A 20771-nucleotide genomic window follows, 5' to 3' on the forward strand; every position below is an offset into this window, starting at 1 on the left:
TGATTACTTGGGCAAGAGAGAAGTATAGGTATAGCAAGGGCATGTGCCTCTTCAGTTGTATTTTAATGCTTTAATTACTAAACTAGATGATAGATGAACCCGCAAAATAATACAAGGGTTTGTCATATTGCTTTCTGGTTTTTGTACATCTAAACTATCTCATTACATTAAACAAAACAAATAACTTCATTTGTTGGGATGGAGAACTTGAGGCTCAAGAACTTAAAAATAAAAGATATAAATTATCTCATGAAGAATTTGTATTCTGATTGCGTGTTGAAATTAAATTTTGTGTATCAGTTAAAATATAGTATTAAAACAAAAGGAGAACTTAACCTTTTGTGCTGAAGTTCAAACACAGGCTGTACCCCTTCCTCATTAACATGCTGCTTTAAATTTACAAAACCAAAAAACAGGAGTTAACCAAGTCAAAGGCAAACTACCTTCACAAGGTTTGATCTTCAGAAGACTCAATCAGAGTTTAAAACAAAGTGACTAAAAATAACTGGTTTACTTTTGGCCGTGGCACAAAACATTTTTTGTATCAGATAAAATATGGCCATTAAAAGACTCCCTTTATTCAAGGGAAATGAAAACCACCACACCAGAACACTTAACAGCAAATGCAAAATGAGTTTAAAAAGCCTCAGAAGCGTCCCTCTTAGTTCATCTCCTCGTCTTTAAGTGGCAGTGAAGGAAAGCGTGGGGTGGCATGAGAAAAGCAGGAGGATGGTTTTCAGTTTCTCTGCCTTATGTTAGAGCATGGTTGTACTTCTGTTCCGCCACACATCTCTTAGAAATAATGAGTGGCAGAGAGACAGTAGCAAAGGTAATGGGGTTTAGCATTCGAAAAACCCGGACTTAAACCCTGACTGTGCAAATACAAAACAGCTCACTAAATTTGAGAAATTGTCTCTAGGCCAGTGCTGTTCAGTTGAACTTGGTGTGATGATCGAAATGTTCTGTTTGTCCACCGTGGTAGCTGCTATCTTTGTGTGACTGCTGAGGACCTGAAATGTGGTCAGTGTGATAAAGGAATTGAGTTTTTGATTGTATTTCAATTAATTTAACTTGAATAGTTACATGACTAATGGCTACTGTAGAGGACAGAACAAATCTAGAAAATGGAGTATTCTCCCTCTCATGGAGGATCCCCATTTGATAATAGACATGAAATACCCTAATAAAAGGCTCTACTATTAAACTGTCCTGCGTTGAAAGGACTTCAGAGATGAGTAGACTGTGTGAGTCTGCCTGGGTGGGCCTGTTTCTTTCACAAAATGTTAACACTGGTGCTACCTCCACACAAGCATTCAACTCTGACTTTTTACTGCCTGATGATGCAACTGATGCTGTCTGCTGTAAAGAAGCTTTGCTTCTTCCTCTTTTTGCTTTTTTTTGGCCTCGTGGTGACGAAACAAAAACAATTACATTTTCAGAAACCTAAAAGGCCCTGAAGCTGGGAAAGATTGAGGGCAGGAGGAGAAGGGGACGACAGAGGATGAGATTAGATGGTTGGATGGCATCACAAACTCGATGGATATGGGTTTGGGTGGACTCCGGGAGTTGGTGATGGACAGGGAGGCCTGGCATGCTGTGGTTCATGGGGTCACAAAGACTCAGACACAACTGAGCGACTGAACTGAACGAATTCTTGATTAAATTTTTATGTTACTCTATTTGACATTTCCTTAAATTTCTGGAAATTTCTCATTTTCTCCAGTTAAGTTAATATCATTGAACAACAACTGCTTTAAACTAGACAATCTATCTGCACAGGTTAAAAACATACAAAGAAGAGTTCCCTGGTGGTCCAGTGGTTACAAATCTACTTGCCAAGGCAGGGGACATGGATTTGATCCCTGGTCTGGGAAGATCCCACATGCCATGGAGCAACAAAGCCCGAGCACCACAACTACTGAGCCTGATCTCGGTGGGAGAGCAGTGAATGGTCCTGAGGAGAGATCTTAGTTCCCTGCCCAGGAATTAAACCCGAGTAGCCTGAAAGAAGACCAAGAGGCTACCCATTAGACCACCAGGGACTCGGGGCTAGAAGCAAACTGACCCTGGTTTTTGCCCCTATTAGAAAGCAAGAATGTTTCAAGGAGGCAAAAACTGTAAAAACAGGTACAAAGTTTATTATTAGAGGCACAGCACAATGTATGGGAGAGCACACAGGAAACCAGTTTGTTTATCCAACTCAGAAGCAGGGCAGAGATACACACCCAAGAGAAAGGATATGGGCAGCCTCTCTAACAGGGAGTGCAGTGCATCAGACACTAGGCGGAAACACACCTGGAGAGAAATGCAGGTGTCCTGAGTGAGGAGGAGCAGCACAGTACTGAGGTGACGTCATGCACTTATGAGGACAGTCCTTCTGGGTCTTTGCTTACTCTTGGCCAATTGTTTCTCTTTTCACACCTGAGTGGTCCATAGATCTTCCCCAAGATGTATGCACAACTTTTTGCAAAGAAGGATCCCACTGTAGAAGCCTATGGCTGCATATCTACACTGATTATGGAGTGGGGTCCCCTTACTTTTCGATTCTCAAGAAGACTTCCTGAGCATGTAGAGACAGGGAAGTCTTCCTTGACCTCAGGAGTAGGCACCTTATCTCTTTGCTTTAGCAGAACTCAGCTTCTACCACTAGCTTTGTCCTTGGAGTATCTGGGTGAGAACAAAGGCTCAGTTTTACCCAGAGACCCACTGTCTCCTGCCTCAAACCCTTGCTCTAGAGTCTGTGCTCCATGAGAGAAGCCACTGCAATGAGAAGCCTGTGCACCATAATGAAGAGCAGCCCCTGCTCATCACAACTAGAGAAAGCCCACACACAGCAATGAAGACACAGGGCGGCCCAAAAATAAAAACAACAAAACAAGTTTAAAGTGAGTACATTGGTCAGAAATACATTTAAAAAAAATATATACAAAGACATCCATTTCAAGAAAGACAAATCAAGCAGCACTGATGTTACTTTATAGTGTTTATTATACTAAAAGTTGCTCCTATGAAACAGTAGTGATTTTTTGGTCCATATCTTATTTTCCATTTGACTTTAAAACATTTTACATTATTTACAAAATAAATTGCAATTTTCATGATACATATTTTTTTTCCTGATACTTAAAATACTACTTTCAAGAAACTAAAAAACAGGGTGACTAGATGTACTGAAAAGTACATGCTGAACATATTTAATTACCACAGTAATTTAAAAGTCCTGATCTTTACTTCTTAAGATTAAAATTCATTAACATGAAGTCATTCAACAATCTCTGGGATTTCTCTGTTATCCACAATGAGACTATGAATAATCCCTTCTTTCCGCTTGCCGCTACTGACAGCCTTTATGTAACAGTCATGATTCCCAATATTGAAGTGAGTTTCAGTCCCATCATCTACAAACTCACCCTAGGCAAACAAAAGTAGGAGGAATTAGTGTTCCAGAAACATTTATCTTTGTCCAGAGCATTAACATCACCAAGAAAGGGAGGCATGATGAAGTACATGTTAGCTCAATGGTAAGCTTTGCAAAATTAAAATTATAAGCTTATTTTTAGGTGTTTTAAGGTCTAAGTTATAAATTCAAAGTCTTTTATTTGTACCACTATAGTCTTTAAGAATCTTGTTTCAGAGGAAAAAAAAAAGTATATCTCATGGCTATGTGACTATAACATATACTATGCAGATAATACAGACTTTTCAAAAGTAAAAATGATAGGAAATTTGTGATTCCTTCTATACAAAGAATGGTTTACATGCATTGCTTTATGGCATCCTCACAATAACCTGATTGGAGTATAATTATCAACATTTTATACATGAGGAAACAGGCACACAGTCATTAAATAACTTGCTGAAGACCCCACTCAATAAGGGATGGAGTGTTCTTCGCCACTCTAAAAATCAGATTCCTCAGGCTATAGGTGGCTTACAATAAATAACAACATAAATAACATAAAACCTAACACTATTGAAAGAAGAGGGTGCAAGAATACACAGAAGAACTATACAAAAAGATCTTCGTGAGCCAGATCACCACGATGGTGTGATCACTCACCTAGAGCCAGACATCCTGGAACGCAAAGTCAAGTGGGCCTTACGAAGCATCACTACAAACAAAGCTAGTGGAGGTGATGGAATTCCAGTTGAGCTATTTCAATCCTACAGGATGATGCTATGAAAATGATGCACTCAATATGCCAGCAAATTTGGAAAACTCAGCAATGGCAACAGGACTGGAAAAGGTCAGTTTTCATTCCAATCCCAAAGAAAGGCAATGCCAAAGAATGTTCAAACTACCACACAAATTTCTCTCATCTTGCATGCTAGCAAAGTAATGCTCAAGATTTTCCAAGTCAGGCTTCAACAGTATGTGAACCATGAACTTCCAGATGTTCAAGCTGGATTTAGAAAAGCCAGAGGAACCAGAGATCAAATTGCCAACATCCACTGGATCATTGAAAAAGCAAGAGAGTTCCAGAAAAACATCTGCTTTACTGACTACACCAAAGCCTTTGACTGTGTGGATCACAACGAACTGGAAAATTCTGAAAGAGATGGGAATACCAGACAACCTGACCTGGTTCCTGAGAAATCTGTATGCAGGTCAAGAAGCAACAGTTAGAACTGGACATAGAACAACAGACTGGTTCCAAATAGGGAAAGCAGTATGTCAAGGCTGTATATTGTCACCCTGCTTATTTAACACATATGAGGGTAGGTCATGTGAAATGTTGGGCTAGATGAAGCACAAGCTGGAATCAAGATTGCTGGGAGAAATATCAATAACCTCAGATATGCACATGACACCACACTTATGACAGAAAGTGAAGAACTAAAGAGCCTCTTGATGAGAGTGAAAGAGGAGTATGAAAAAGTTGGCTTAAAACTCAACATTCAGAAAAGTAAGATCATGGCATCCAGTTCCATTACTTCATGGCAAATAGATGGGGAAACGATGGAAACAGTGACAGACTTTATTTTCTTGGGTTCCAAAATAATCACTGCAGATGGTGACTGCAGCCATGAAATTAAAAGACACTTCCTCCTTGGAAGAAAAGCTATGACCAAGCTAGACAACAAATTAAAAAGTCGAAACATTACTTTGCCAACAAAGGTCCGTCTACTCAAAGCTATTGTTTTTCCAGTAGTCATGTATGGATGTGAGAGTTGGACTAGAAAGAAAGCTGAGTGGTGAAGAATTGATGCTTTTGAACTGTGGTGTTGGAGAAGACTCTTGAGAGTCCCTTGGACTGCAAGGAGATCAAACCAGTCAATCCTAAAGGAAATCCATCCTAAATATTCATTGGAAGGACTGATGCTAAAGCTGAAACTCCAATACTTTGGCCACCTGATGCGAAGAACTGAGTCATTGGAAAAGACCCTGATGCTGGGAGAGATTGAAGGCAGAAGGAGAAGGGGATGACAGAGGATGAGATGGTTGGATGGCATCACCGACTCAAGGGACATGAGTTTGAGTAAGCTCCGGGAGTTGGTGATGGACAGGGAAGCCTGGCGTGCTGCAGTCCATGGGGTCACAAAAAGTTGGACACGACTGAGCAACTGAACTGAACTGAGTCTAGACTTGCTGCATATGGTACAACAGCCCTTGGCCACAGGTGGCAATCACGCATGGAATGTGGTGTGTCTGAAATGAGATACACTATTATAGGGGAAAATATACAGTGGATTTGGAAGACTTAGTATGAAACAAAGAATGGTTAAAAAAAAATTCATTGGAAAATTTATATATTTATTACATTTTAAATAATATTTTTGATACAGTGACTTAAATTTTTATTAAGAAGAACTTCACCATAAGACTTTCGAAATGTGGTTATTAGAAGTTATATATGATGCTCGTATCTGTGGCTCATAGTATATTTCTGTTGAACAGCACTGATTTAGAGTAAAAAGATAGGGGCCAAGGAGCACAGAAAAGTAAGGAAGAGCATGAGGCTTAGAGGATAAAAATGAATTATGCCAAGAAGCAAAAGAAGCACTATCAGATGTACAACTTGGCTATGAGCTTCCTGGCAGCCAAAGCAGACAGAGCAAGGCCCCGTCCCGTTGCTAACATTATCTAACCAGAGAAAGCACAGGAGGCATCAGAGAGGGAAGCTTTTTGTTTTTCTCTGGGAAGAATCTGGCCAACACGGATGTGTACTGACCACCACAAGGACTGGGGGTAGGGTGCTGATCCTGGAGTCCAGTGTATTCTTTTAGCCCTTTTCACATTGAGCTTTGCAAAAAGCCTTTAGGGCATACTTCTGTCAAAATCAATTTAGAGAGAAGAGCAAGGTTTGAGTGATACAATCCTTGTAAATTGCTTCTTGGCAATCTGACAGATACATAATCTGGTCATGATGCTTTGAGATGAAAAGGAAATGGAGAAAAAAAGCTGCAGTTCACAGGCAACGAGAGCAGGTGTGCATAGTGCTGGGGAAGGCTGCCTGACACAGAGCTGCCAAAACTACCTTGCCAACTAGGCTGCAGTTACAAGGAGGAGACAACTGGGTGAGAGAGGTATTGTCCAAACACTTGTGGCTTCTTGTCAGTTAGGAACAAAGACATTGTGGATGAATATTATTTCAACTTCTTGCTTATTTACAACCACATTCTTGAAACAATGCTACTTTTGCACAGGAGAATTCCTGGAGGGTTGGAGGGAATGTGACCCCAAACTGCTGACTCTTCATCTAGAAATTTCCATGGTAGGACAGAAAGAACAGAAAGGACCACCAGGTATGGCATCGGGCACCCAATCCATGTTAATGGTAACTGAATCTGGTCCAAAACAGGCCCTAAAATATTGAAGAGCTCACTAAGCCTCTCTGCATAAAAGTCTCAATGGGTAGATGGAACCGGAGGGTGGCTCAAATGCTGACATTCAATTTTGAGTGAACCCTGGTTGCATTTCCCTTTAAGAATTAATATCAGGATTAAGAAACAGAAACACATTAATCTTTGTAACTTTTGATTTCTGGCTTGTGCACTTCCTTAGAAGCAGTTGCAAGACCCAGCAGATTCTAGCTTGTCTACTGAATAAATTCATTCCAGGCCTTCCCTCCAAGGACTTCTCCTCACCCTCCCAGACCTACAACAGATAAAGAAGGTAATAGCAGCAACCACAATGGGTAGCTAGCTACAGTATGCCGGCAAAGAGAGCTTCTCATGCTTTTCATCATCTCTAGCTCTGGTGTCACAACTGAAGTCAGCACGAAAGGGGACACCCAGGATGGTATGCCCTACTTGCCAGCTGATCCCATAACACATGGATATTTCCCCCCAGTGATTCCAGTTCCTAGGCCCACACTGCCTGGTGTCCAGGACTGTCTCCTCTGCCTCACTTCCTCCATGTGCTGTGCACACCATGATTATATCCTACCTACTTGAAATTCACATCTATACTTATCCCACCACAGCCATAACAGTGCAAGGCAGCAAAAGTCCAACACACTAGGGTTTTCTCAGCTACAACGAGCGGGGCAGCCTCTCAGCACTGCTACTCTACAAATTCCATTTGTCTTCTGGGGTTTGTGACAGTGCCCTTTCCTGTTTACCTTTGTCTCATCTGACATGTGTGCTTCATTTCTTTTCACAACCTTTGCTTTTAGAAAGTACCATCTGTTTTGAGTGTATGGTGTAAAGCTTTCCTATTCAGAGTGTGACCATGGGCCAGCAACTTGGGCATCACCTGAGGACATGTTAGAATATGATTTTAGCAAGATCTGAGATGATTCTGTGCATGCAAATTTGAGAAACAGTAGTATAAAGCACCACTTTAACCAGGATAAACACAAGAGGATGCAACCTTTGGGAAGGAAGTTTTAAAATGTGGGCTAGATCTTTTTAGGATAGAGGATCGTCCAGGAAAGGACAAGCAGGGTCCAAGGCTGGTGCCAATCACCAGATGAGTTGTTTCCAAACTCTCACTACCCCAGGCACTGCGCAGGAAAGGGCTTCAGATTCTGGAGTCAGGATTACTTCATCTCTTTTGTTTTTAACCAAAAGGACCTTCATTAATTATAAATATCTGCATCGTTAGGAAACACAGCAACGTTTCACTGGTCGCTCATGCACATGGTGACAGTGATCAAATGATCAACTTACCGCTGTCTCCATTTTTTTACCATTGCACCACACATCCAGAGTGTCTTTCTCTGTAAAAGTAACCGATTACAAAAAATTATAACCTGGGATTTAAAGATAAAGTTAATTCTTTATTATTTTAAGAAAACTTTGATACACTGGATTTTGAAAACTCCACTAACTTTTCATGGCTTTGAAATTCTTCCAAATTTGAAGAAATTGTGTTTTTTTGTTTAGAGACAAAATCAAAATGAAACCACTCTTTTAAGACAAAATTATGATATATACTGATGAAGATTTGTTACAGAAAATCTATAAAGGAGGATGCAGACAAATGAATGTAACAAGAGACGTTTCCATATGAGAATGTCCTTTTTCTTAAACATCACCTGAAGTGTCTTAATTAAATTTCTAAGGTCTGGTATTGAATCAAAGAAGGGTTTATACACTCCTTGGAAGAAAAGTTATGACCAACCTAGATAGCATATTCAAAAGCAGAGACATTACTTTGCCAACAAAGGTCTGTCTAGTCAAGGCTATGGTTTTTCCAGTGGTCATGTATGGATGCGAGAGTTGGACTGTGAAGAAAGCTGAGCGCCGAAGAATTGATACTTTTGAACTGTGGTGTTGGAGAAGATTCTTGAGAGTCCCTTGGACTGCAAGGAGATCCAACCAGTCCATCCTAAAGGAGAGCAGCCCTGGGTGTTCATTGGAGGAATGATGCTAAAGCTGAAACTCCAATACTTTGGCCACCTCATGCGAAGAGTTGACTCATTGGAAAAGACTCTGATGCTGGGAGGGATTGGGGGCAGGAGGAGAAGTGGACGACAGAGGATGAGATGGCTGGATGGCATCACTGACTTGATGGACGTGAGTTTGAGTGAACTCCGGGAGTTGGTGATGGACAGGGAGGCCTGGTGTGCTGCGATTCATGGGGTCGCAAAGAGTGGGACATGACTGAGTGACTGAACTGAACTGAACTGACTGAGGATTACAGTATGTTTCCATTTAGGGTATCAATATATTTTAGCAAATTAAAGAGTGCCATGGACTTTTTCAAAATTTACATATTTCAAGTAATATAATATTTGACCTTATCCCTTTAATTTTTCATTTTTATTTTTTGGATTGTAGCCAATATTGCTTTCCTTTTTCAGGGTCTTTACCCTTATAGATTATTACAAAATACTGAATAGAGTTCCTTGATCTATACAATAGGTCCTTGTTGGTGATGTATTTTATATATGCAGTGTGCGTCTGTTAATCCCAAACTCCTAATTTGTCCTTCCCCAAATTTTCTTTAACATCAAGAGACTAGATGATTCTCCCTGCCTCTCATACTAACCCACCTGGACGACGGCACAAAGAAACCACAGAAAAGGCTGCATAGCATTCATATAGACAGACAGCAATTTAGCCTTAAATTTCACACTGCTGCTGCTGCTGCTGCCTCTAAGTCACTTTAGTCGTGTCTGACTCTGTGCAATCCCATACATGGCAGCCCACCAGGCTCTGCCATCCTGGGGATTCTCCAGGCAAGAATACTGGAGTGGGTTGCCATTTCCTTCTCCAATGCATGAAAGTGAAAAGTGAAAGTGTAGTCGCGCAGTCGTGTCCAACTCTTAGTGACCCCATGGACTGCAGCCTACCAGGCTCCTCCATCCATAGGATTTTCTAGGCAAGAGTACTGGAGTGGGGTGCCATTGCCTTCTCCGTAAATTTCATACTGAAGAGTACAATAATCTATTCATTTTGTTATGATTTCACTTTGGGGAAAAGTTATAGAATCATAATAAAAAATATAGTATTTGATGGACTGTGCTGAGTACAGTGCTGACACAATAGAGCAAAATGTTGCCATGATACACTTGGGCATTAGCTAAGTGGCCACAGTTCACTCCAGGGAAAGTGAAAGTCACTCAGTCCTGTCTGACTCTTTGTGACCCCATGGACTATACCATGGAATTCTTAGGCCAGAATACTGGAGTGGGTAGCCTTTCCCTTCTCCAGAGGATCTTCCCAACCCAGGGATTGAACCCAGTTCTCCTGCATTGCTGGCAGATTCTTTACCAGCTGAGCCATAAGGGAAGCCCAAGAATGCTGGAGTGGGTAGCCTACCCCTTCTCCAGTGGATCTTCCTGACCAGGGAATCAAACTGGGGTCTCCTGCATCGCAGGTGGATTCTTTACCAACTGAGTTATATGCATGCCATGTGCACAGACAGACATATGTGCATTTTGGGGAGGATCCCCAGAACCACTTGTGAATGTCAGGGTCCCCCGGAGTGTCAGGAGAGAAGACTATAGTCATCAAGCAGCCAGAAGACAAGCTTTGGTTGTTATAACAAAGACTAGAGAGAAGCAGGACCTGTGTTTACAAGGAGTCTGGGGGTCAAAGGCTGCCTGGGGTTCAAGGATGAGGTGCCATCTGACAAGCCATCTACTCCAGGAACAGAGTCTTTTCTCCCTGCACGTTGAGACAGAAGCCTCACTTGGAGAGTGGAGAAAGGACTTTGAGCTGGGCTAGAGGCACGGAGAGAAAGGCAGAGGGTCCAGGAGATATGGGAGTGGCCACCCAATGGCAGCCTGGCATAGTATATAACAGCTGTATGTTCTGACAATGTAGACGCAGTACAGTTGGAAAATGATATGCAAAAAGTTGTTTTAAATTGTGCGCAAGCGTACTTGCTAAGTCGCTTCAGTGGTGTCTGACTCTTAGTGACCGAACTGTAGCCTGCCAGGCTCTTCTGTCCATGTGATTCTCCAGGCAATACTGGAGTGGGATGTCATGCCCTCCTCAAGGAGATCTTACCAACCCAGGGATCCAACCTGTGTCTCCAGTGGCTCTGCATTGCAGGCAGATTTTTTACCACTGAGCCACCAAGGAAGACAAATTTGGGGCAGTCACTGTATTAATGGTGGTAGAGTATTTCTGTTGTTAACTGAGATTAGTATGTACATAATTATGGCACAAAGGAAATAAGTAATTATATTCTATTTGCATCATCCTCTGTGTCCCTGAGAAGAAGGATTCTCAGTGTGGAAGAAGGAACATAAAGATATTAGAGGAGATTAAATTAAAAAAACTGGTATCCTGGAATTTGAATTATAAGCATCAGTATGAACTCATAAGCTATTTTATTTTTTGATAAAGTCTCTCTCTCTTCCCCGTTCCTCCCGATATCTATCTACCTATGAATGTACACAGTTCCCTTGACTCAGGAGCCGATCTAAGGAGCACTACAATGGCCAAAAATGGGACAATTTGAGCATCAGTAAGGATAATAATTGCAGTGTACTGAAACACTGCAATTTGTTTAAATCCACAAGTTATTTGGGAAGCCCAATGATTAAAAAAAAAAAAAACCTAAATGATCACCTTTAGGAAAGAAAAAGGAATCAATTTAATATCTTGAAAACTCGTAGTTAAGGGAAAATAAGCTGTGATCCTACATTTGTCATACAAAATGTGCCTCTGTGTAACTAAATAGTAGACAACAGGAAGTTTCTCACTGTATGAGCGCTCCAGCTAACGAACAAGAAATGATGGAATCAGAATATATCCATCTGCCAATGAATGAATGAATGAATGAATCCATCTGCCAATGAATTAATGAATTAATGAATCCATCTGCCAATGAATTAATGGATATAGACACTTAGGTATTAGTGGTGCCAATATCAAAAAATTAGACAAAGCAAAACCATGTGCCTCTTGATAGAATAAATATAATGTCTTACCTGAAAAATAAAAAAACCTTAAATTTGATCAATTCTTCAAATACCAACTTGCAGGAAATACTAATAGAAGAATATCACAGGAATGGAATCCACAAAATTCAGAACATATCCTCTCCTCTTCAAAAAAAATCTGACCCAATTTCTTTAATAAATAAACCATACAAGAGGGTTTTCTTTTTTTGGTTTGTTTTTTTCAACCATGTGCATTTATTACTTGATAAGTATTTTTCATTCTTAAAAAATTTTTCTAGCATTCAATTAAACTATACTCTCTTAAAAGACATGGATAGTCTCTTCATTTACGTGTCTTCAAGGCCTAGTACATAAGCTGCCATTTATGAGGTTCTCAGTATTATCTAAATCAATCAATAAATCAATGAGGTGATCTACATAATGTTGGATTCCCTGGTAACTCTTAGTGATTGGAGGCTACTTCATACGGTAAAGAATCCACCTGCAATGCTGGAGACCTGCGTTCAATCCCTGGATTGGGGAGATCCCCTGGAGAAGGGAATGGCAACCCATTCCAGGATTCTTGCCTGGAGAATTCCATGGACAGAGAAGCCTGGTAGGTTTGCAAATAGTTGGACACCACTGAGTGACTAACACTTTCACTTTCAGTGATATGAGAAGCAGAAAATACTAGGAGTAACCAGTAATAAACAAAGGTAGCAAATGCTTGTCTTTCAAGTTTTGTAGGCTGAGTGAAATCAAGAACACAAATGGCAATCTGTAACAATAGAACTTAGCTTAAGGATCAATGGCTTACTTTTTATTTTTTAATCTACTTTACCTGGACGTTGATTATTTTGATCTGCTGTAGTCCTAAACCTAGAGAAAAATTCCCTTCTTTCTGATAAACCTTAAATTTCCAACTGCCTTCAGACATTCTTTTGAAGAGAAATATCAAATAATGACAAATTAAATGTCTACATCAATATTTCTCTTTTTAAACCCAAGTTTATAATTTTCAAATCTACCACTATAAAATCTGGCTCTCACATTTTCCGTATAAATTGGTCAATTCAACAAATACTTCATTCCCAGAGGACACATGAGAAACACACCTGCACGTACCACTCTCCTATTCAAAGCTCCCATGAAAGGTCTGGAGAGTTAGAGGAACTGAAGTAAACAGCTATCATAAAAAGCCAACGAATTCTGCAGAAATGGCTTTCACTTACCTAACACAACTCTAAAGTCCTCACTATCCAAATGTAATACCCAAGTATTGGTGGTTTTTGATCTGTTCTCCATATACTTCTTGAGACTTTTCCCATTAATTTCCAGAGTATATTCATAAGCAAAACCACTGACAGCATCGATATTTATGGTTGCTTTTGTCTTTGCAGCTCCAACGCAGAAGGTTTCTTTGCCCACCAATTTGAACATCCATTCTTTTCTTATCACTTCCTAAGTAATAAAATACGGAAGTTAAAAACATACAAATGGGAGAAAATTTAATGTTTAACTTTGGAAATAATATAATTAAAGGGAATAAATGGCAATGCTATTTAGATGTGATTTTATTACTTCATGATACAAAGATTTTAGAAAATAAAGGCATTTTAAAGTTAAATATTAGATGTTATAGTCTATGAATTCCACAACTATTACTAGTCTGCTTTTTATGGCAAAATGATACAAGCCAATATACATATAACCACTGTAAGGGAAAAGCACTGAATTCACAGTGGATGAATATACATTAGCAAAATCGAGCTTCTCTGTACACTATATTTCACAAAGTACCATTTTTTCCTACCTTCCCATCTACATACACCACTCGTTTGCCTGATGTGGTCCCATGTTCAAATTCAATTTTATGGACTCCATCACTTAAAGCAACTTCCCAAACAGCTACAAGATCTGTCATTTTTTCCAGGCTGTAAGGAGGGCTAAGGGAATAAAATTAAGCAATTATAATAGGCAAAAACAGTAACAGAATAACCAGTTAATCCTTCCAAGATGAAAATATCAGATCTTAAAAAGCCCTAAAATTACAAAATATTAAAGTGATATAAGCTAAGAAAGCCTACTTACAATCCATGTAACTATTTTCACCCTGTTATGCATTCTTCTTTTAAGATGAAATTACTATCTATGGGTATACAGTCAGATAATTCCAAAGTCACCTTAATAGTAATAGGATTAAGAATCAATCAGTTTATCCAGGACAGTATTCTAAGCTTGGCCACAGAAAGGTCAGTAAAAAGTTTCTACTCCTCCCTCCTGTCATTTAAAAAGCACAGTATTTAATTTTGGTTTTATCATTTCAGATCCTATCACTCTAAAGCAAGAATTCTTAGAACCTTTTATATTTGAACCAATAACTAGGGATTCATTTTAACAAAAAAGGTTCTAATTAAAAATACTAAGACTGAGGAAAAAAAGTCATAGAAGAAATGTTCCATAATAGATACAAAAATATTATGGAACACAGTAATCTTGTCATTATTTCAGGAAATCTTATTAAAAATATAAAGAATTCTGTCTTGTGATGTTTCTGGCACAACTTAAACATGTATTTTATATTAATGTCTTAATATAAAATATATATTATATATAATGCATATATAACATATAAGTAATATTTTTATACTGATACAGATTTTTAGCTTTGAGAGAAGTAACATTACAGCAGTAATGTTCATAGCTAACAGTTATTCAGTACTTACTGTGTGCCAATCACTGTTCTAAGAGCTTTACACACATTAACTCAAAGAATCCTCACCATGAGGGGGGTACTATTATTCTCTATTTACAGATGAGGAAACTGAGACTCAGAGAGGCTAAAGGCTTGTCTAAGATCACAATGACAGTAAGTGGCAGATAGGGTATAATTTTAGGAGTCTGGTCCCAGAGTCTATTCTCTTAACCACATCCTCCTCTTCATTCACTCTGATCTTCTTTGTAGGCTCTGAACCAGAAACAGTAAATAGGTTTTATATCATTTTGGAAGTGACTGCCAAGAATTTTGTGCTGAGAGGGATGTGCAGACCTCACATCCAGGTTTTATGGGAAAGGATGCCTCGTTAGTGGTGACCACCTCCACGCCAGGTGTTCACCACCCTTGCTGGAAATCACAGAGAAGCAACTATGCATTCTGCAGTATTACAAAATGTATTCTCCAAAAAAGTAGCCTGGATACTCTCCTGAATGATTAAAGCCCATCCTTAAAGCTTCATAATCCAGTTTTATCACAATGCAAGACATTTACCTTTCGTCATCTTCAAAGATAGGACTGTCATCTCCAGATGCCATGGTTGGCAAAACAGTCTTTAATCCAATTAGGAGCCAGGAAAGAAAAAAGCAGAAGTGCAGCAAAGAAAGATTGAGAGCAACAAAGATGACACGTGCAGAGAGTTTTTCTAACTTTGCAATCCATTTCTTAAAATGCATGCAGTTTCTGATGAAACAGCTTTTACATACAATAGAATTGCAATCTCTAATTGTCAGGGAAATAAATTAAATCATGCAAATCAGCCAGTCATATTTTTCCCTGTTATGGATTTATAATTTCCTAAAACTAAGAGAATAAACTCTAGTTTATTTCAAGTATCATACCACATCAGAGGTGCAAGAGACGTAGAGGTCCTCTGGGTCCCTTGCTTCTCAGATTGAGAAGTCCCAAGGATAAGAGGCAGTAGGTCAGGGAATACAGAAAACCCCAGGATAAACAGAATACGCCCTCTGGAGGCACCATGTTACATGGTAGTAACAAATTTAAAATTCAATCTTCATATTAAAATTTAGAAAGTTGTATTATGGTATAATACATAATTAAAAAAATTTTTTAAAGATAACTTCAAAGAAATGTTAAGCTTGCAGGAAGGAGCAAAGGATGTACTAGTTTGCTTTCTAAGAGCAAACTTAATTTGCCCACTTACTCAAACCCACTTAATTTACTAGTGCCAATAATGAATTTATAAAAGTTATACGGTTGCTCAGGTCACCAGAAGAGTCCAAGCCAAATCCAGAGTCCAGAACACCTGTGTAATTATCTGGGCTATAATGCTAAAAATCAGAAGCACATGTAATACTCACATGCATAGGAAACCATCCACATTTGAAGATTTAGGATTAACAATTGTACCCTGTCAAACCTACCGAATAATAAATTCAACTGTTTTTTTGCTTCCAAGACCTACTCTAGTCTAGTCTTTTCCATATGGATGTCCAAGGGTGCTTTCTCCTTGTAAAAACGGGAGATTGCCAATCTTTTTTTGTCTGGAAATAACCAAACGTGACAAATAGCTTTTTAAAAGATATTAAAGAAGAGCTTAGCACCCATAAAAGCAACCCAACAGGCAAAAAAAAGCTAAACATTTTAGAATAAAAACTAAAGATTCAAAATACATTGTACCTAAAATAAATCCCTTTTTAAAAATTAGCACCTTATATATTTGTGGATTTTTCTAGTCTTAAATATACCTCTTAGGATACCTCCTATGAAAGTGGAGGGTATCCTGCAACTATCAAAGCAAAAAGAACACAGAGCAATAGAGTAAGCTAAATAGCATAATATAACCTAGGGTACGTGTATTTTGTAAATTAGAGTAGAGTTTGGGACGTCACTCAGATTTTGCTCTACAACTTTTAGAGACTCTAGAATGTTCAGTAATTCAACAAACTTGAAAGAACTGCCCAGTTTTTCACTTTAAGGAATTTCAAGTATTACCACACTAAGATAAGGCTTATTACTACTACTAAGTCACTTCAGTTGTGTCCAACTCTGTGCGATCCCATAGACAGCAGCCCACCAGGCTCCCCCATCCCTGGGATTCTCCAGGCAAGAACACTGGAGTGGGTTGCCATTTCCTTCTCCAATGCATGAAAGTGAAAAGTGAAAGTGAAGTCACTCAGTCGTGTCTGACTCTTAGCGACCCCATGAACTACAGCCTACCAGGCTCCTCCATCCATGGGATTTTCCAGGCAAGAGTACTGGAGTGGGGTGCCATTGCCTTCTCCAGATAAGGCTTAGTACCCTCTTAATTATATTTCATATACAGCATAAAAGACAACACAAATTAGAAGAGAGGTTAGAAATCAAAGTCACATAAAATATACTTCTCTCTACTATCAACATTCATTCATACATTCAACATTTATTTAGGGAGTATCAGTTGAAGGTGTTGAAAATGTTTTGGAAATAGTGGTGATGGCTGTACATCATAAATGAACTTTATGTTCATTTATGTCACTGAACTGGACATTTTTAAATGGCAATTTTTATGTCGTATATTGATCACAACTTTTAAAAATTAATACTGTAATACACAAAAAACCCATTGAATTGTATCCTTTAGATGGGTGAATTGTAAGGTATATGAATTATATCTCAACAAAACTAAAAAAAAAACAACCTGAGTGTCTTGCCAGTAGTGTTTTTTGGAATACGATTTCGCTTATGACCAAGAGATGATCACAGCTGTCCATGTCCCGGGTTTCCACCTTACTCATTTGGATAATAAATTTACCTGTCACACAAATCTCTAAGCTACTGTCATATTCTAAATTCATCCGCCACGCTAGCAGTCGTCAGTCACTCATACACCAGGCACTAAGCTCAGAGTGAGAGACTGGAGACACAAAAGATGATTACAGCACAGCCATGGCACTGTCCTTGGAAAGGGAAGCAGTAAAGAACAGAACAGGGCTACCCAGGTGGCTCAGAGGCAAAGAATCTGTCTGCCAAGGCAGGAGTTGGGGGTGTGGGGGTGAGTGGGGGGATGTGGGTTGGGATGTTGGGGTGGTGCTGTTCATAAATCCCCGGGTCAGGAAGATCACCTGGAGAAGGAAATGGCAACCCACTCCAGTATTCTTGCCTGGAAAATCCTTGGACACAGAAGCCTGGCGCGCTAAGTCTCAAAACTGTGTCAGACACGACTTAGGGGCTAAACAACAAAGAACCAGAAAAAGTCTCCAGAGAAAGGATCCTAGCCCTGCCAAATGGGTGGGAAGACCAAGGAAGCCTATGCTTTAAAACTTGAGAGAAAGGAATTCATCCATTGTCATTTAAAACTTATACATACATTTAATTATCAGGACCATGAGACCAAACTGGAAAATGATCATTACAAAGAAAAATTCCCTCTACTTCAGCACACACGTTTTAAAATGTAAGTAAAACGGATGGAAAAACAAATTCCATTTATTTTCACTGATAAGGACAATGTCACTTACTTGAACGTTTACAGGTCTTCACGGCAAGTTTCTTGAGGCTCTAGTGACACATCCCTCAGCATAATCATTAAAAATCCCTGTCCTACCAACTCAACATCCATTTTTCAGAGTAGGACTTTACAACGTTTCCACTATTTATCTAATCCCAGCTTGAATTTTGCTTTAACTTAGGTTTAATCGTACTGGGGGACTGTAATGGTTTATCCAAGCTAAACCTAAGTCGGTTTTAAAAATTACTAAGGTATTCAGGTTCTTTTCAGCAAAGCTCTAGGTAAGGCCAGCTATTGAACAAACTTAACAAAGAGGTGTTGACGGTGTCCGCAGGATCAGCACTGGGACCTCCAACAAGGTCTGTCAGTTAGCTCTCTGAGCCAGGTGTTCCCAAATGTGAGGCACAAAAACCGCGAATAACTTTTCCAAGGAGCATTTTGCAATGAGTACCACAAGCCTCTCTACACAATCAAAAAACCAGACGGAACAGCGCTCAACGAATCGTTTTTTGTAATAGCTAAGAACTGAAAACCACCTGTTTGTTCACCATCGTGAAGATAATCCGTGGAGTGAATCACAGTCCTGTCACTCAGCAAGCATGGAGCTCTGGTCAGGCGCGGAAAACCTGGCACCAAAGCACCGGTTCGCAGCCAATAAAAAGGATGGAGACAAACATCAGCCGCGCGCAGACGCGTGGGATGTATTGGTAAGACAAAGAAGCCAGGCTGCAGCACTTTGTGATAGGGGTTCTGCAAAAATACAGCTGGCTCATTTTTGCAGGGAAAAGGGGACTGGAAGAAAGACACTTTAATGTGAACCCGGTGCTCCCCGGGAGCGAAGGTTCGGCTCCTGCGCTTCCTTCCCTGTGACGTCTGCTCCACTTTTCCGACTGCGACAAATAATGAATTTATAGTCGGGCAGAGGCCGGAGCCGCGGGTTCCAAGGCCTGGCCGGGCAGTAGCAAACCGCCGCCCGGCCGGGTCTCTGGGAGACGCCCGGAGTCCCCTACCCGCCTCCCGCGCGGGCCTAGGCCTCACCGCGGGGTCGCACCGCCGCCAGGGCACCGCCCACGGCCCAGCACACCCGCCGCCGCCGTCGCCGCAGCCCGGAGATGGCGGCTGCTCGCACCGCGGCGGGGGCGCCCGGCGCTGCGCGCAGGGGTTTCCGGGCCGGCCGGGCCGCCCCACCTGGGACTTGAGGCTCACCTGGGCTCCGTGGGCCTCTGGGGGGTCTGGGCCCAGAGACCGGTGGGTTCCGCCGACTGGACCTCCTAGGCCCTTCGCCGAGAACCAGACACAGCCTCCGCGGAAGCCAGAGCTCCGAGCGCGCCGACTCTTTGTCGCGCTTCAGGTCCCCGAGGTGCCCAGCGCCGACCGCCGCCCGCCCCTCCCCCGAGCGGCGACCCAACCCACGCCCGCGGTCCGCGCGGCCGGCTTTGCACTCTTACTCCCCGAGACGCCTCCGTAAGAACCAGCTGACAGCGGGCGCTGTCTGGACACTGGAGCGAACCCGGGGGACTTAAAACCAGACCTTGCCTTCTCTGAAGCCACGGGCAGGTAAATCCGATCGTGGCATTGTCTCCTTGAAACTCTGTAAAGATTCTGATTACTCCTAGAAAGATCAAGACTCGTTAGGATGGGCATGAGGCCCCATATATGATGTTGCCCCGGTCTCCCCTGGCTTCCTTGAGATAGATCCTCAAATGAGGTGAAGTCCTTCACCCCAGGGCCTCTGCAGATGCTCTTCCCTTTACCTGGACTCTCCTCCCTGCCTCTTCTCTTAGTTAACCTCCATTGCGATTAGGATTGTTGGTCAAATGTCATTTCTTAAGAAAAACTATCCTAAGACTTGCAACACCTGGAATTCTCCTCAGTTCTGTTCAAGTTGTGCAAGTATTCGTGTAATCTTTGTTGAATGTACAGCATAATAGGGTTTCCCCGGTGGTTCAGCGGTAAAGAATCCGCCAGCAATGAGGTTGGTAACCTGGGTTGGGAAGATCCCCTGGAGGAAGCACCACAACCCACTCCAGTATTCTTTCCTGGAGAATCCCATGGACAGAGGAGCCTGGCGGGCTACAGAGTCGCACAGGGCTGAAGCGACTGAGCAGGGCTCCCTCGCAGCTTAATAGTAGGCTGAGGTCTGTGAAGTCAAGGACCATGGCCGCTTGGTTCTCGCTGTAGCAGCTCCCACGTCTGCACAGTGCAGGCTCCTACTGTGCTCTGATAAATGTTGTTGAATGAATGAAGAGTAGACCTGAGTAATGTTTCAGGTGGCCTTGATTTTCGTTAAGAAGAGACAGCAATAACTGCAGAGGAGGGGATGGTTGAGTGGACCATCTGAAAAGAGCAGTGAGTGGTCCCTGTGGAAAATGCGTTCAGCAGCAAAACAAACATGTGAAAGGGTTCTCTGGGGGCTCTGAAGATTTGAGGGCAAAGGGACATGCAGGTCCCAGTGTATAGTTCCTTCCCTGAGCTTGGTGTTAATGTAAAGAAGGATTGTTTCACCTCTGGGATTGGTAGTGAGGATGCTGAGCAAGTATGTGAGAGAATAGCAGTTGAGAAATGATAAAGAAGAATCTATTGATTAGGTTAACTAGTCTTCAAAGTAATGGACTGAATTCCTAGGGAAATTATGTTACAGGGATTCTGCTTAGAGAGCACTGATTTCCTGTTTGCTACCCTGTATTGAATGCTCCCTGGAGACAAAGACTTTTCATATTTGCATTTTCTTCTGCACCGGTGTCTTGAAGAGAGACTTTTC

The 20771-nt window shown here is 41.1% G+C and overlaps 1 protein-coding gene across 5 annotated transcripts; it reads right to left on the minus strand.

The window, feature by feature from the left end:
• Positions 1-2965: 2965 nt before the first annotated feature.
• FAIM (Fas apoptotic inhibitory molecule) lies at positions 2966-19385 on the minus strand. Of its 5 annotated transcripts, none has more exons than XM_027545071.1 (6): positions 19217-19385; positions 15055-15113; positions 13600-13732; positions 13019-13247; positions 8116-8165; positions 2966-3411 (listed from the first exon to the last, which is right to left on the minus strand). In XM_027545071.1, the coding sequence occupies exons 2-6, from the start codon at positions 15096-15098 to the stop codon at positions 3262-3264; spliced, it is 606 nt and encodes a 201-aa protein (XP_027400872.1). In that variant the 5' UTR covers positions 15099-15113; positions 19217-19385; the 3' UTR covers positions 2966-3261. The 5 variants fall into 5 exon arrangements, with proteins under 5 accessions (XP_027400872.1, XP_027400881.1, XP_027400891.1 ...); XM_027545080.1 differs by lacking the exon at positions 19217-19385 and adding an exon at positions 18021-18525; XM_027545090.1 differs by lacking the exon at positions 15055-15113.
• Between the last annotated feature and the right edge of the window lie 1386 nt (positions 19386-20771).

This window comes from Bos indicus x Bos taurus, chromosome 1, assembly GCF_003369695.1.
Source record: "Bos indicus x Bos taurus breed Angus x Brahman F1 hybrid chromosome 1, Bos_hybrid_MaternalHap_v2.0, whole genome shotgun sequence".
Classification (NCBI taxonomy): domain Eukaryota; kingdom Metazoa; phylum Chordata; class Mammalia; order Artiodactyla; family Bovidae; genus Bos; species Bos indicus x Bos taurus.